This window comes from Nanorana parkeri, unplaced genomic scaffold, assembly GCF_000935625.1.
Source record: "Nanorana parkeri isolate BGI_ZX_2015 unplaced genomic scaffold, ASM93562v1 scaffold528, whole genome shotgun sequence".
In the NCBI taxonomy this organism is placed as follows: domain Eukaryota; kingdom Metazoa; phylum Chordata; class Amphibia; order Anura; family Dicroglossidae; genus Nanorana; species Nanorana parkeri.
Window position 1 is genome coordinate 821,280 of NW_017306796.1, and position 13,928 is coordinate 835,207.

The 13,928-nt window shown below is 42.4% G+C and overlaps 2 protein-coding genes across 2 annotated transcripts; one reads left to right on the plus strand and one right to left on the minus strand.

Moving 5' to 3' along the window:
* Positions 1 to 1,183: 1,183 nt before the first annotated feature.
* TRAPPC6A (trafficking protein particle complex 6A) lies at positions 1,184 to 10,007 on the minus strand. The gene is made up of 6 exons (XM_018561521.1): positions 9,874 to 10,007; positions 7,746 to 7,813; positions 6,442 to 6,559; positions 4,511 to 4,594; positions 2,783 to 2,876; positions 1,184 to 1,215 (listed from the first exon to the last, which is right to left on the minus strand). Exons 1-6 carry the CDS (start codon positions 9,952 to 9,954, stop codon positions 1,184 to 1,186), a joined length of 477 nt encoding a protein of 158 aa, XP_018417023.1. The 5' UTR covers positions 9,955 to 10,007.
* Positions 10,008 to 10,610: 603 nt separating this feature from the next.
* On the plus strand, positions 10,611 to 13,928 carry BLOC1S3 (biogenesis of lysosomal organelles complex 1 subunit 3). The gene is made up of 2 exons (XM_018561518.1): positions 10,611 to 10,648; positions 13,316 to 13,928. Exon 2 carries the CDS (start codon positions 13,325 to 13,327, stop codon positions 13,877 to 13,879), a length of 555 nt encoding a protein of 184 aa, XP_018417020.1. The 5' UTR covers positions 10,611 to 10,648; positions 13,316 to 13,324; the 3' UTR covers positions 13,880 to 13,928.

Sequence of the window (13,928 nt, forward strand, 5' to 3'; positions counted from 1 at the left end):
AAGAAACTGACTTTTAGGGATAATTCACGTTTTCCAGTGTAGCCCCAACACTAGACAAGGCAATCTGCTTTGTTTTGAATGGACTCAGTCCAAACCACCACATTGCCACCTTTGTTCAGGGCAATGAGTTGCCGTGCGGTACATCCGCTTTGCACTGCACTTTGCCTATAGAACTTGATGAAATGTCACCTGTGACATTTTAATAAAGTTTGCATGAAAAAAAGGTAAACAGTGCGGTGTACTGGGATTGCACATTAGCACTGTGTCTGGCAAAGTACACCAGCAGCTGCTGGTGTGAACTGGCCCTAAAAAAGACATGGGCCATCAGGAAGGTGAATATAATGGCTCTTCTCCTGCAGGGTACTGCAGGTATGATCATTTTAAAAACTGACAGAGTCTCTTTAAAGTAAACAGAACCTGTAGGCTCACTTTACCTTGCAAAGTGGCTCCCTGTCCATAGTGCAGGAATATCCAGGTGTCTGCTTGCATGTTCACTTTTATCTTCAAAGTGCCTTAGTAACCCATAAACCCAGAGCACACTATTACACACACACACGTATCGTCCACAACTTCCATGTTGTTTGAGGTTTGCCTCACCTCTAGTTCCTGCCCACTGACCTGAGAGAGTGCCCTTCACATTTGCGGGCAATAGAAAAGGCAAGGGGATGTGAGAAGGAGAGGCAAATATGAATCACGGAAGTTTGCATAACAAGCTTCATTTTTGGTTTTGAGCAAATCGAGGCACTTCGAAGATAAAGCGAACATGCTAGCAGACACCTCTAGGCCCTGCTTTAAGGATCTGGGGCTTACTAGGTAAGCTGAGCTCATGGGTTTTATTTTAGAATAGCTATGACATAATACACTTTCAGTGACAATAGAAAGATTTGGATAGGGGCCTGGACCAGAAGCAGGGTTAATATCAACCATATTTACACTGTAAAACATTGGAAGGTAATGGCAGGATCTTGAATTGCCCCATTATTTCATTAAAAAAAAGTGCACTGCTGGGATTTATCCCACAAATATAATTGGTATGGAAAAAAAAGGCTTTAGATTGTAGCTGGATTTTTGGTGTATTTAAAATCCATTGCATATGTAAAAATTGCTGGTTTAGATTCTGCATGTTTTTAGATGTTTTACTGTTTGTGTAACAAGAAAATAGACTGAGTCCAAAGGTAGTCTACTAGGTCCGCGAGATGATAACATGGAATTTACCTAAAGAAAGAAAACAATCCATTAGCATTCCTAAATTTCTTAGGCTGGATTAATGATCCCTAAACCCCTAATTCCCGTGCCCCATTTTAAAAGTGGCACCGATTCCTTTTCCCCCCCCCACAAGTGCCTTTCTTAAACTATGGGCCGCTTTATTATCCTGGAGATTGGGCTAGCATCTGAGACAATAAGCCTTTAACTGGTAGAGTGCCTCACTGCATGTAGGATACAGAATGCAGCATATGCCCAGGTTGAGGGAGCTGCCGGGGTGTACGAGTATGATTTTCAGTCAATTTTCAGCAATTAAGGTATGTGCAAGAATACTGTGATGCCTAACAATAGACTGTTGTGGGAGTTTAATATACTTCCAATGGTGACAAGTTTACGTTACACTAGTGGGCTGGGCTAGGTAGGTATAAGGCTAGCACTTGCACTGGCCTCAGCGCTAGGGTTCATATTAACGAGCAAGAAAGAAGGGGGTGTCTCCCTCCTCTCAATCATTAAGCTATCTGTATACTGTTAAAAGATGTCTGTGAAGGTTCTCATTCATCCAGGTCATGGTATACTGTATCCGTAAAGAATAAGTCAAGGCAACTGGACTTTCTGTATTTTTCTTGAAGATGTTTCCCTGGACATCCGACCAGCTTTCTCAATTCAGAATGACTTGTACAAAAATGATCTGGGAATAAATATGGTGAATGTTGCTCCAATCCACATAATCGCAACCAGGTGTTGGATGGATTTGCATAATTATGTAAATGACCAGTGAAATGTCTTCAAGAAAAAAGACAGCACGTCCAGCTGCCTTGACTTATTCTTTACAGATATTTTTAAAAGATGTGAAAAGAAGTTTAAACACACACACACACACACACACACATTTATTTATCTATATATAGATAGATATTTATCTATCTATATATAGATATTTATCTATCTATATATATATCTATATATAGATAAGTAGGGGTGCAGGTGAGCGTGTTCATACGGTGCCGAAATGGATCCTGTATGCGTCCCGGCCAGAAAACCCGCACCCCTACGGACCTGCAGTTGAGGTGAGCGTAGGGGGGCGTACGGCTGCGTAGCCCCATAGAGAAGGACGGGGGCTGCGTACTAATCACACGCAGCACCTGTCCTTCTCGGGAGCTGCTGAAGTACGGCCCTGCACCCAGCACAGAGCTGTATGTGCGGGCCGATTCGTGTGTGATTGAGGCCTTAAGGTGTAATGAGACACAAAGCAGCTGCAACCCACAACACCCAAACCAAATGTACCCTTTTAATAGTCTGGAATACAGAAAACTATATTAAAAGCTTTCCAAATTTTTACTTTCCTATTAGAGACCTCCTGGCTATGGGGATTCACTATTCACTACAGGCTTGATGCTCTGACACAGTCTGCATACTAAGGAAGTGAGTAAGCCACCGATACCCATACAAGAATAATTATTCATAGGACGTTATCGATTTGTATAAGTGTATCTTGGGAGTAAACAATCTGGGTTTCACACAAAGTATCCACAATAATAACAGTGCAGACACTAAGGTGTGAAATAACATAAGAACTCACAGGTAGGCATTATGGGAACTTCTGCAGATACTGTACAGTTGATTCCTAAATTACAGAGTGCTCCTTTAATGAGTCCACATGTATAAGCCAGGAACTGAAAGACAAAAAGAGGCACACAAATGTTTGTATTACTCTATTGTATTACTCTATTGTATTACTCAGGGACTGGTCTTGCAGCCTGGAGGGAGCCGGCAGGACAGGTAGCTAAGTCTGCTTAATTTGAGTCCCCTAGACAAAATGAGCACTTAACCTTTCAGGGGTGTGGAATTCCTATAGCCCGGGACAGGCAGTTTCGGGCGCCGGGCGAGTATAGAGCTGAATGTACAGTGGGAGCCGCCGCTCGTTTTCATACAAGTGATCTAATCAGATCACTTGTATGAAGCGTGAATCGGCAATCCTGTCCGCCCCCCCCGCCACAGCGGTTTTCGGGTGTCCCCCGATCCTCTGGTGGACCTGACAGGTGACACCACGGGACGGGAGCTCACCATAGAGCCCGCAGAGCAGACGAAGAACTTCCTTTCTTCGTCTGCTCTGTGCTATCACTGAGACCGTGGCGCTGTGATCACAGCGCCACCTGTCTCGGCTGTCAGGAACTGCACAGAACATCAGTTCTGTGTTGGAGGGCAGGTTCCATAAAGAGAACCTGTCACCTCCAAACTATCACATAGAGGATTTTAACACCATGTGATGAGGCCCTATGCATTTTGAATTTTACTGGCAAATTAAAAGCACTCATTGGTCAGCGTGGTCAAGTGATTGGCCGGGAAGCCAGCTCCTTGCCGATTGGCCGCCAATCAGCATCGAACCTTCTTCCCGGCCAATCAGGTCATTACGTTGGCATGGAGCAGGCCTCCCAGCCATTCACAATCAAGCCGGCCAAACAACATGGAGTCGGCTTCCCTGGCAGTCAGGAAGCCGGGTAGCATCTCATTACCCGCTGCCTAGCTTCCTGATTGCCCGGGAAGCCTGCTCCATGCCAACGGGTGAGTACTGAAAGCAAAATATTGGTACTCGATACCCAAAAACTGGTATTGGTGCATCCCTAGTTTTAAACTTTTAAAACTTTTTTTGTTGTATTGGGACAAGTAGATTGTCATGAAGGACAAGTAGATTTGACCCCCGCTTTAGCCCTTGGACAAGTAGTTTTTTCAAAAATTTCCACACCCCTGCCTTTCCAGTGCGAGGTAGCCCCACTGCAAGGGTAAGCTTGTGATTTTCCCGGGGGTTTTCTAATGATGGGTGTTTTATGTGTGGATGTTGCAGCATTAGGTAAAACCGTTCCTTCTGTCAAGAAAAGTGTTGCTTGTTCTCCCCCTTCCTCCAATAATAAAGCATCTTGTTTTAATAGAATAGAAGGTGTTCTGTTATTGGACAAGGGAAGGCCCTGTCATTCATCCACCCCTCCACTCACCTTGTCCAATCACAAAAAGGCTTTTATTCTTTGAAAAGAACACAAAATGTTTTATGAATATAGTGGAAGAAGGTGGAGAGCGAACAATGCTTTTCTTGAGTGTATGAGAGCCAGAACTGTGATTTAAACTGCCAGACGTTTGGCGGTTACAGTAATTAAAGGGATAAATAAAAGTATGAGCTTTACCCAACACTACAGCATCCACATGTACAACACCCATCATTAGAGGTAATTTATGGTTACGTAGCAAATGTGGGGGGGGAAAAAAAAAGTTTTTTGTTCCTGGAGTTCTGCTGTACATACTAATGATGCTTTACCTTTGGTGCTTCCTCTAGGTATTGCTTTGTGCAGGATAGCTGGGTCAGAAGCAGAAACTTGTTGTCTTGTAAAACATAAGTACCCTATAAGAACATCAAAGAGAGAAGTTATACTTTCAAGGATCCAGATAGTTTAGGAAAGAAGACTTTGTAAAGTATAAAGATGTAACGTTTTACCAAGGAATAACATACAAATACTGGCATTACAGTGTATGACAGATCCCCTGTCCAATATTTATGCTGACTGTTTCCCTACTAGGTAGATTCACTCGGTTTGCCCTGGTGACCATTATAACCAAGTCAGAAAATGATGGGAAATACAAAAAGGTATCATTATCATTGGAAGAGTAGGAAAGGGGAAATCTTCCAATGGGGAGACCTGTTTCACCGACAACTAAGAGGGGAATTCCTCTAACTTTGTAGAGATTTCTTCTTACTTCCTGTTATGTCTCTGAGACAGGAACTTGAAGGGAAATCTTTAGTCAACAGGACACAGACAGCAAACAAACTGATAAGGCTTTAACTGTTCCCTATCCAAGACTAGAAAAAAAGAAAGTTCTGGCTATACATTAACAAGCAAGAAACAACTCAATCAGCAAACTAACAGTGCTTATAATGTTTATAACATTGAATGCATTTTCTGACCCTTAGTAGGCTTCACACTGAACCACACAATGGCTTCTGCAGGAAAGAACTCTCAATACCATGAACATCCACATCTACTCCCATAGGAGAACAAGTGTAGACATTCCGCTACCAAACACACCTACTGAATACTGATGCTCACCTGTCATCATACTTATTAAAGAACAACTCCAGGCATAACCAGTCTTAACCCCTCAGTGGGGATACCCCCGCACACTGCAGGAGTGAATTGCTTGTTTTCAACTAGCAGTGAAAATAACAAAGTTATAGGGCTGCAACAACTAATCGACATAATCGATTATTGAAAAAGTTGTCAACTTTTTCAATAATCGATTAATCGGCTTCCGATCAGTTGGCCCTGATCACAGCATATACTCACCCAAACTTCATAGCCAGGTAGCTCCTAGACCAGTCCCTTAGCCGGTCTACTTTCTCCGCTCCAGCGAAGGAATGTCCCTCGTGTCCTCATGTTCAAAACAGCGTATTAAACGCAGTGCCTTACTGGACCTTAGGCCGCTGGAGTGGAAGGGGAGAGAGGCTGAAGGGGCTGCTCTAAGTCAGCTGCAAGATTCAGGTAAGTATAACTTTGTTATTTTTGTCCTTAGATGAAAAACAAGCACTTAAACCTTGCAGTGTGGGGGTATCCCCACTGCAAGGGTTAAGAATAGTTATGTCCAAAGTTCTTCTTTCAAGGAAAATTAAACAGTATTTTCAGTCAAGACAGATTTTAAGTTACTATTGCCATGTTTAACTTTAAGTCATTTTGATGAGACTTTTACATTTTACATGCTTGGACTTCAAAGAGTTTGTTATTGTAAGTCTGTGAGATTAGCCATTCCAATCATTCCGTCTGCCTTGTTCACAAATGTTGAGATAGGATATCAGCCACACAGGGATTGCATAGATGTCTGCTCTTTACGGTTGGCTTATAGACTGAGCAAATTTGGCTGCATCAATGTAGATATTTAAAAACAATTGATACACAGAAACATAGTTTTAAAAACAAAAAACACACAATGATAAGATTATTTACATCCCTCTCAAGTTCACCCAAAAATACATCCTTGTCCACAAACATTTTATATAAAGCCCTAAAATACCGCTAGAATTTGTTAGGGAAACAGTCTAGATTCATTCTATATCAGAACAAACATACATACATATTTATTGGTACATAGAAGGAAACCTGCTAATATTTTATGAATCAAAGCAAGAAAATTTGATAATGACATCACAGAAGAGCGTGTCTTGTCTTTCCAGTGAGAGGGGCAGTTTATAGCTCATACCTGGTGGTTTGTTCTCAGATTATCAATCTGCTTCTTAAAAATGATTGTCCACAAATCCTTACAAATGAACTTCACAACATCCAGGTCATCTTTGAATGAAGGGCTGTCCTTTGTTAATCTAAAAGGTTAGGAAGAACATGTTATTTCATTTTCTTTATTCACTTCCCCTTAAAGTCTCTATGGGCTCCCAATGTGTTATCTACAACAGTACGAACTGTCAGAGAAAGCTGGAACTTGCAATTCCCCAACAGATAGAGTTCTCCAAGTTTCTAATTCTGTTTAGTGCATTATGCTTTTTAAAACTGAACACCAGGCAACCATATAACTACACATACACTGATTAGCTAGAACATATGACCACTGAGGCGTGAAGCGAATAACAATAATGATCTCGTTACAATGGTACCTGGAAGTGACTGGGATATATAAGGGAGCATTTTGTCCCAGAAGATGATGTGTTGCAAGCAGAAAAAAATCGGCAAGCTTAAAGTGACATTAAAGTAAAAAATGTTGACTTTAATGTTGACTCCGATCCAGCGCTGACTCCTCTGAGCGTGCTGGCACTTCCTGTCCCACGGTGTCTGCATGCGGGTGCACGCGTCCATAGACTTACCTTGTGTCTCTCCTCGCGGCCGAAAATGTGATCTGCGCATGCGCCCGACCCAAGATGCTTTGCGGCCTCCCCAGAATTTTCACATTTTCAGACAGGCGCGCGCGGGGAAGACACAGGTAAGTATTAACCCTTTTCAAAGCGTTTTTTTTTTTTACACTTTTTGCATATATCTATTGCTTGCTAGCTGTAGATATATGCAAAAAAAACGGAGGCTTTAATTATCCTTTAAGGATTTAAGCAACTTTGACAAGGGCCAAATTGTGATGGCTAGACAACTGGGTGAGAGCAACTCCAAAACTGCCGCTCTTGTGGGATGTACCCGGTATTCAGCGATCAGGACCTACAAAAAGTGGTCCAAGGAAGGAAGGATCGCTCCTTTGCACAGAGCTTAGCCCCGCCTATAGTCTGTGTTCAATAACAAGCTTAAGGTGGGTTTTTGATCACAGGAGTACATTGCAATATGTACCCCTGTCTCATTAGCAATCTAAAAGTGCGCAAAACATCATACCCCATAGTTCTCTTTTAAATAATATACGGTAGTTCTGGGCTGAAGACAGTTTGAAAACATCAGAAAAAAAGACTTAAAACAATAATTAAAACTGATACAAAGCAATTACAGCTCATTTAATGCCTTCCACCTTCCCCCAGAAAATGTCAGCCCAAAGAGGGAGAGAGAAGATTTCACACTTACCTTTCAATAAGTCCTTGGCCCACACGGAAACCCATACCTTCTAAAATCTTGATGTGCTTGCCTTGATCCTGTAAATAACACAACACTTTAAAAATAGCCAAAAGGTTATTGTACAATAGGCAATAATACTGCACCAAATCATACAGGAAAAGAATGAATACCTTGAAAGCACCAGTCAGTCTTCATACATGACTTTGTCCAGAATCCATTTTCCATGAAGAATTTATGGTTATAATGTCCCAATATAAACACTACGAAGCTGATGTCATCCGTTATTTGACATTAGGACTATGAAAACCCAACAAAAGCAGTTACGTTTTGGACGACATTGGAAAAGGTTAAAAACCTCTGTGAGCTTTTCAATATGTTTGGTATCCCTGTTGAGGAGATTCATTTCCTGTCCTGCATGACACCCATCACCTGGACAGGAAGTAAGGGAAAAATCTCCCTAAAAGGAACATAGCAGTAAAAAGCCAGAGTTTCTACCCATTTTCCATTCTACTAGAATACCTGTTATTACTGTCTACATCCCTATCAGGGATATTTCCCCTCACTATATGTTCCAGCATCCACAAAATAGACAAGAAATAGGGATATTTTCCTCACAACCTGTTTTGCCTAAATGAGGGTAAATCTCGCAAATGGGGACACAGATACCTATGAGACCTAAGTACCCATTCACACCATTGCACATTATGCGTACTGGTGAGCTGCAGCACCATAACGCATGATAACACACCTCTGTGCATTGTGCACTGCTTTGCAAAATACAGTACAGGCACTTTCATTAATGTGTTTTCAGCCCATTCATATAAATAGGCTTCCTTGACATAATGTGCCTAACCCAACGCACCAGACCGCAATGGTGTGAATAGGCCTTTAACAGTCTTTAAAGCAGAACTCCGAGTTAAATTGTTCTCATCCCTTGCAGTTTGGGGCTACCCCCACGTTGCAAGGGTTAAAGTGACATTAAACCCTCAGATTTTTTAACATAAACCAATACCAATGTGTGCCTTACTGTAATCCATGGTTGTTTCCCTTCTCTTTGCTGCTCTTCCTTTTAAATCCTCATGTCTTCTCATGCTGGGGGAGAACTTCACTTTGCAGCTGAGTGCCTCTTCCTGTAGTGCTGGCTCAGGTTGCAAACCTATACACAGACACCATGTAGCCATTCCAGAGACAAGGCAGTCTGCTGCAAAACAGAAGTTCTGCCCAGCATGAGAACAGATACAGATTTAAAAGGAAAAGCAGCAAAGAGAAGGGAAACAACCATGGATTACAGTTAGGCACACATTACACTATTGTTTTATGTTAAAAAATCTGAGGGTTTAATGTCACTTTAAGTGCTTCTCTATTTTCTTAAACAAAAAGTTATACTCATCTGATCCTCAGAGCCGGCTTGCTCTTAGACCGATCCCTTTCACCTCGCTCCCCCTCAGCTGCAGCGGTCTAAGGTCCCCGAGTCATCACATTCTATACACAGCGGACGTGAGGACAACGAGGGACATACCAACATTGCAGCAGAAGATTGGGTGAGTAAACATTTTACCTGGAGTTCTGCTTTAACCCTTCCACACTTTATCAAAACGTTTAAGAAAATGATTAAAGCCAGGTGTTTTCTTTAAAGCCTTCTCTGAGGGGGAAAAAAAAACTTGCAGTGGGGCTGCCCCCGCCTTTTACAAGAGAAATGATCATATAGGTCTAGGGTACTTCCAAAAAGGTATTTTACTAACCTGACCCCCACTCCCTTCAAGATACCAGACCCGCACCTGCGGTTGGAAGCCCCCTGGCATCCTCACATACAATGCAAGGCCAATAGCCCTGAATTACACGAGAGGACAAAGAGAGGCACAAGCCGGGGTGTAGAGGAGACAGGGAGAAGGCTAAATGTTGGGGAGCGAGTATTACGTTAAACTGTTTATCTGATAACATAGACCTAAATGAGCAGTTAACTCTTGCAGTGCTGGAGCAGCCCCGCTGCAAGTAAAGTTTTTTGTTTTTACTGGAAATGAGCTTTAAAAAAAATGTAAACATAATTAGACACATTTTATGACAGCAGTAGGCATAGCTAATAATTTTAGCTATGAATGTTTGACTTGAATTACATCATATCATTGTTAGATCTTACCTCTTCATCGTGTCCTGCACTTTTATGTGCAAGGGAGACCATCTCCATATGTAACAGTGCAAACAGAGTCTCATCAGCCATATCTGGACTTTGTATTCTTTATATCTGTGCTGGAAGACCAGTCAGTGCCTCATCAGATCTACAGCCCGATCAGTAGTTTGTCACATCAACCAGTGTCCTCATATTTCATCCCAGTGTAATCCTTCTTCACAGTAACAGATGGCACAGCTGTCCTAGGGCTGCACTAGAAAAAACACCTTCTTCTTATATCAACCATACATTCTATCAAAACATACACAGGTCTCTTCTTACACATACAACTACTGGAATATAGAAATATAATAATCAGAATAAATATCAACTGCAAACTTCACGTCTTCCTGGTTGTTGGGTTTACTAGCGCAGTCTTTACTTACGACTCGCCCCACTTCCGGCTTGGTGTTCACAAAAGTCTTTCCCCGCTTCTGGCACAGTTTTGCCCCATTTCCGGCTTTCTCACCAGTTATTTGATATGCAACTTCCGAAAATGATCTATAGTTGACCTATTTAACATTTTGGTACCGCTGTTTCTCGGTATTAGATGCGTATTAGATATCATCGCGCTATTTGTTGTCTGATCGCTGTGTGGAAGACAGATCCAAAGCGGGGGTGTTGGGTGTTATGTGAAGAGTGTATTCTTCCCCACTTCCGGTCGCATGACACTTATCCAGAGAAGGGGCAGCTATACCACTGGGAAGGAAGTTGTGTGTCAGTGATCAGTCACCTGCACTGAGAGGTCTAACTGTCCTGAAGGTAACTATAGTCAGGGGGATGTGTATAAAGGAGGGGAATGGCCACATCTGGCTCTATTCCATTGTACAGGATTATTTTACACACTTATAAATGTTTACTTTTCCATTCATCTGGTTGCAGCTGTTACACTTTGAACCAACAACATAATCTATGTCAGGATATACATAACGCACAGGGCAATATAAAATGAAAACATATGCAGTACATATGTATGTATATACTGTATATCTCTATATGCAATACATGCACATTTTCCCATGTCTTATCTCCTATCACTGCTGGAACTATTTTTTTGAAAACATTTTTGCACACTTCGAGCAAAATATGACCCACCTCTCATCCCTCTCTAACCCACCCTGTAAGGTTTTTTTTGCTCTTTACTTGTAAAGCAAGTTACACTCTCCTAATGCCCCCTTCCAGGTCACCTGCTGACGCTGTTTACGGGTGCAGGGGAATGCTAATCTAGCTTTGCGGATGGTCCCTCCCCGGCCGGTTCTCTACCATCTGCTTGGTTCTCCTCTGGATCCTGAAAGGACCCACACTGCTAGACAGCCAATAGGAAGTGTCCACATCACACAGACACCCGAATAAGTACCTGTGCTCAATGTAAACAAAAGAGAGAAGACTTAGTACTGGATGACTGCATCTTGCAACTTTCCATAAGTAAATTGGGCATCAAGCCAATCACTACCTTGCATTGCAGCATGCTACAGTTCAGGTGCATTTCCTTAGTGTCATTTAAGATGCATGGCAACACAGGGCACCAATGCAGGTTAGGTGCATTGTTGCAATGCAGAAGTGTTAATCCTGGCTGTTCCTGTTGTAATTGCTGAGTGTGCAATCTGGAGAAATAAAATGTTTACAGGCAAATGTAGTTATGGACTTATGAAGATCTATTTATAAAAGGTATGCAGACCCTTTTGCTCTGTTTTTTAGATTTGAACCGCATTCCTATGATCCTCAGCTCCATCTAGTGGCCATAATGCGGTGCGTGCAAATCTACAACAAAGACGTCCACAAAGCAAACAGCTGTGAACATTTTATAAATACATCCCAAAGTGAATTTTTGGTTTAGTTTGGAGTAGGGAAGGGTTAGGAGTTTTGTAGGGTTAGCTAGGAGTAATGTAGTACTCTGTCAGGATATTTATATATGTCTGTGTCTCAGGACAGAAATTGCTTGTCACAAGAGGAAGTCTCTACAAAATGAGAAGACGTCCCCTTATAGAGGGTTGTCATCAAAACAAGTGTCCCCATTGGAAACGTTTCTCCTTGCCTCCTGTTTCAATGACAACTGTAACATTTTGGATTTCCCATCACTTTCTGCCCTGTGACAATAATTACAAGAACAAAGAGGGGGAATCTCCCCAGCAGGAACATAAACATCTATAAAAACCCGATAGTGGTTCTAATCCTACTGTAGCCAAAAGTAACTATAGATGAACTTTAAAGTAAAACATTTTTTGGGTTTATCTTGCTAATAAAAAAAGGAGAGTTCAACACCCAAAATCCTTTTCTCTCTCCTGTAGTGGGGTTCCATCAAGTCTGATCACCTGTTGCCTTGCTGCCATCTTTACCTCGAATCAGTGCCCAGAGGTCAGTTCTGTTAGAGGCACTGATTGGCAGCCTTTAGCTGAGCACCCAATCAGCACCACTATCCCACAGAACTGTCATTTGGTCGTGCCTAAGGCCCTTTTCAGTAGTGATGGGCTCGGGCGTGTTCGCAGCTCCACGTGCCGAGCCCGCCAGGAAGCTGACAGCGCCGCAGCGCCAATCACAGGTACTGAGACATTTCCCGATCTCTGCAGCTGCTGACCGGGATAATGTCTCAGTACCTGTGTTTGGCGCTGCGCGCTGTCAGCTTCCTGGCGGGCTCGGCACGTGGAGCTGCGAACACACCCGAGCCCATCACTACTTTTCACACAGGCAGTGTCCATTCTGATCAGCAGGGGATGTGTGCACAGATCCGCTGATTGAAGTAGAACGGAATGGATGTCACTTTTGTCCTTTCAGCTTTTTTCTCCATTTTTGCGATGAAGCTAAGAACTGAATTAAATGGACACATTTTAGGTCTATGGGCAGTTGGATGTAAGTGGGCATGTGTCCAGTTACCTCCAATCAGTTTCATTTAGGTCCACAAAAACAGAGAAGGATGCAAACCTTCTCTATTTCTTTTTTTCTGAGTTAAATGGACACAAGAGTAATCAGATGTAAACGGATACGTCTATTTACATCTGACTGGCCATAGGGTCACATTGTTTTCCAATTAGATCCACCTGAAAAACTGTCCTCTGTTTGCCTGGAAGCGTCCGCAGACTTCAGCTCCAGCTTAAAGTAAGTGGTCAATAGGCAGCGGCTGGCTGGAGTCCAGGGGAACCTACTCCAGGAGAAAGGAAACCATTGGGGTACTGTTTTTTTTGTTTTGTTTTGTTTTTCATAGCAAGAGGGACAGGTGTACTTTGAATCAAAATTTTGCTTTAAGTCCACTTTAATTTTCAATACTGGCCTGTGTCTTTGTATGGATCACTCACTATCTGTGTTTATGACATACCTTAGTCATTTTAGTATGCATGCTTATAGTTTGCACCCTCCGAGGTATAATGTTTCTGAATAATATTCATACAGATTTTATTTACATTACTTCCCATTTCAGCACAACACAATGTCTTTTCGAGACTTTCAAACCATTGTTAAAGGAGAAGCTTCTGAAACCGATGATGAAGAAGAGATGTATGTGACATCTGTCCCAGTGAGTGCCTCATCTGGAGCTTGTGGTGTGAAAGTCCAAGGAGAGGCTTCAGAGACGGATGACGAGGAAGACATTGTTAAGGACAGAAATGAAATACATTCCAAGAGGCTGGAAAAGGAGCTCCCTCCTCTGGTAGTCATCAGAAACGAGGGAGAGACTTCTCCGGTGGCTTTGGAGGAAAAACCACTTGTGAATATACAGCAGCTGGGTCGCTACAGCACTTTATTACAGCAGAAACTTCTTGAAAGTAACGCACGGCTGTACCATGATGTCAATAACACCATACGACAGGTCTATCATACAACTACCAGTGAGATCCGGACTTTGACTAGTCAGCTTAACAACTCACAAAACGGGATCATCAATGCATCTCACAACATCCGGCTTGCCCTTGAAGACTTAAAAGGGGTGTCTGAGAAGATTGACATCATAACCAGCTGTAACCTACTACCTGATATCAAGATCTGACTGTACAGGAATGTTTCGTTAATGTAATGGATCAAAGAAAACGTGCATC

Coding starts and splice junctions, on each gene's coding strand:
- TRAPPC6A (XM_018561521.1), bottom strand. CDS start 9,954: ATGGCTGATGAGACTCTGTTTGCACTGTTACATATGGAGATGGTCTCC. Junction 7,814..9,873: donor GTGCAGGACACGATGAAGAG/GTAAGATCTAAC, acceptor TGTTATTTACAG/GATCAAGGCAAGCACATCAA. Junction 6,560..7,745: donor GGCCAAGGACTTATTGAAAG/GTAAGTGTGAAA, acceptor CTAACCTTTTAG/ATTAACAAAGGACAGCCCTT.
- BLOC1S3 (XM_018561518.1), top strand. CDS start 13,325: ATGTCTTTTCGAGACTTTCAAACCATTGTTAAAGGAGAAGCTTCTGAA.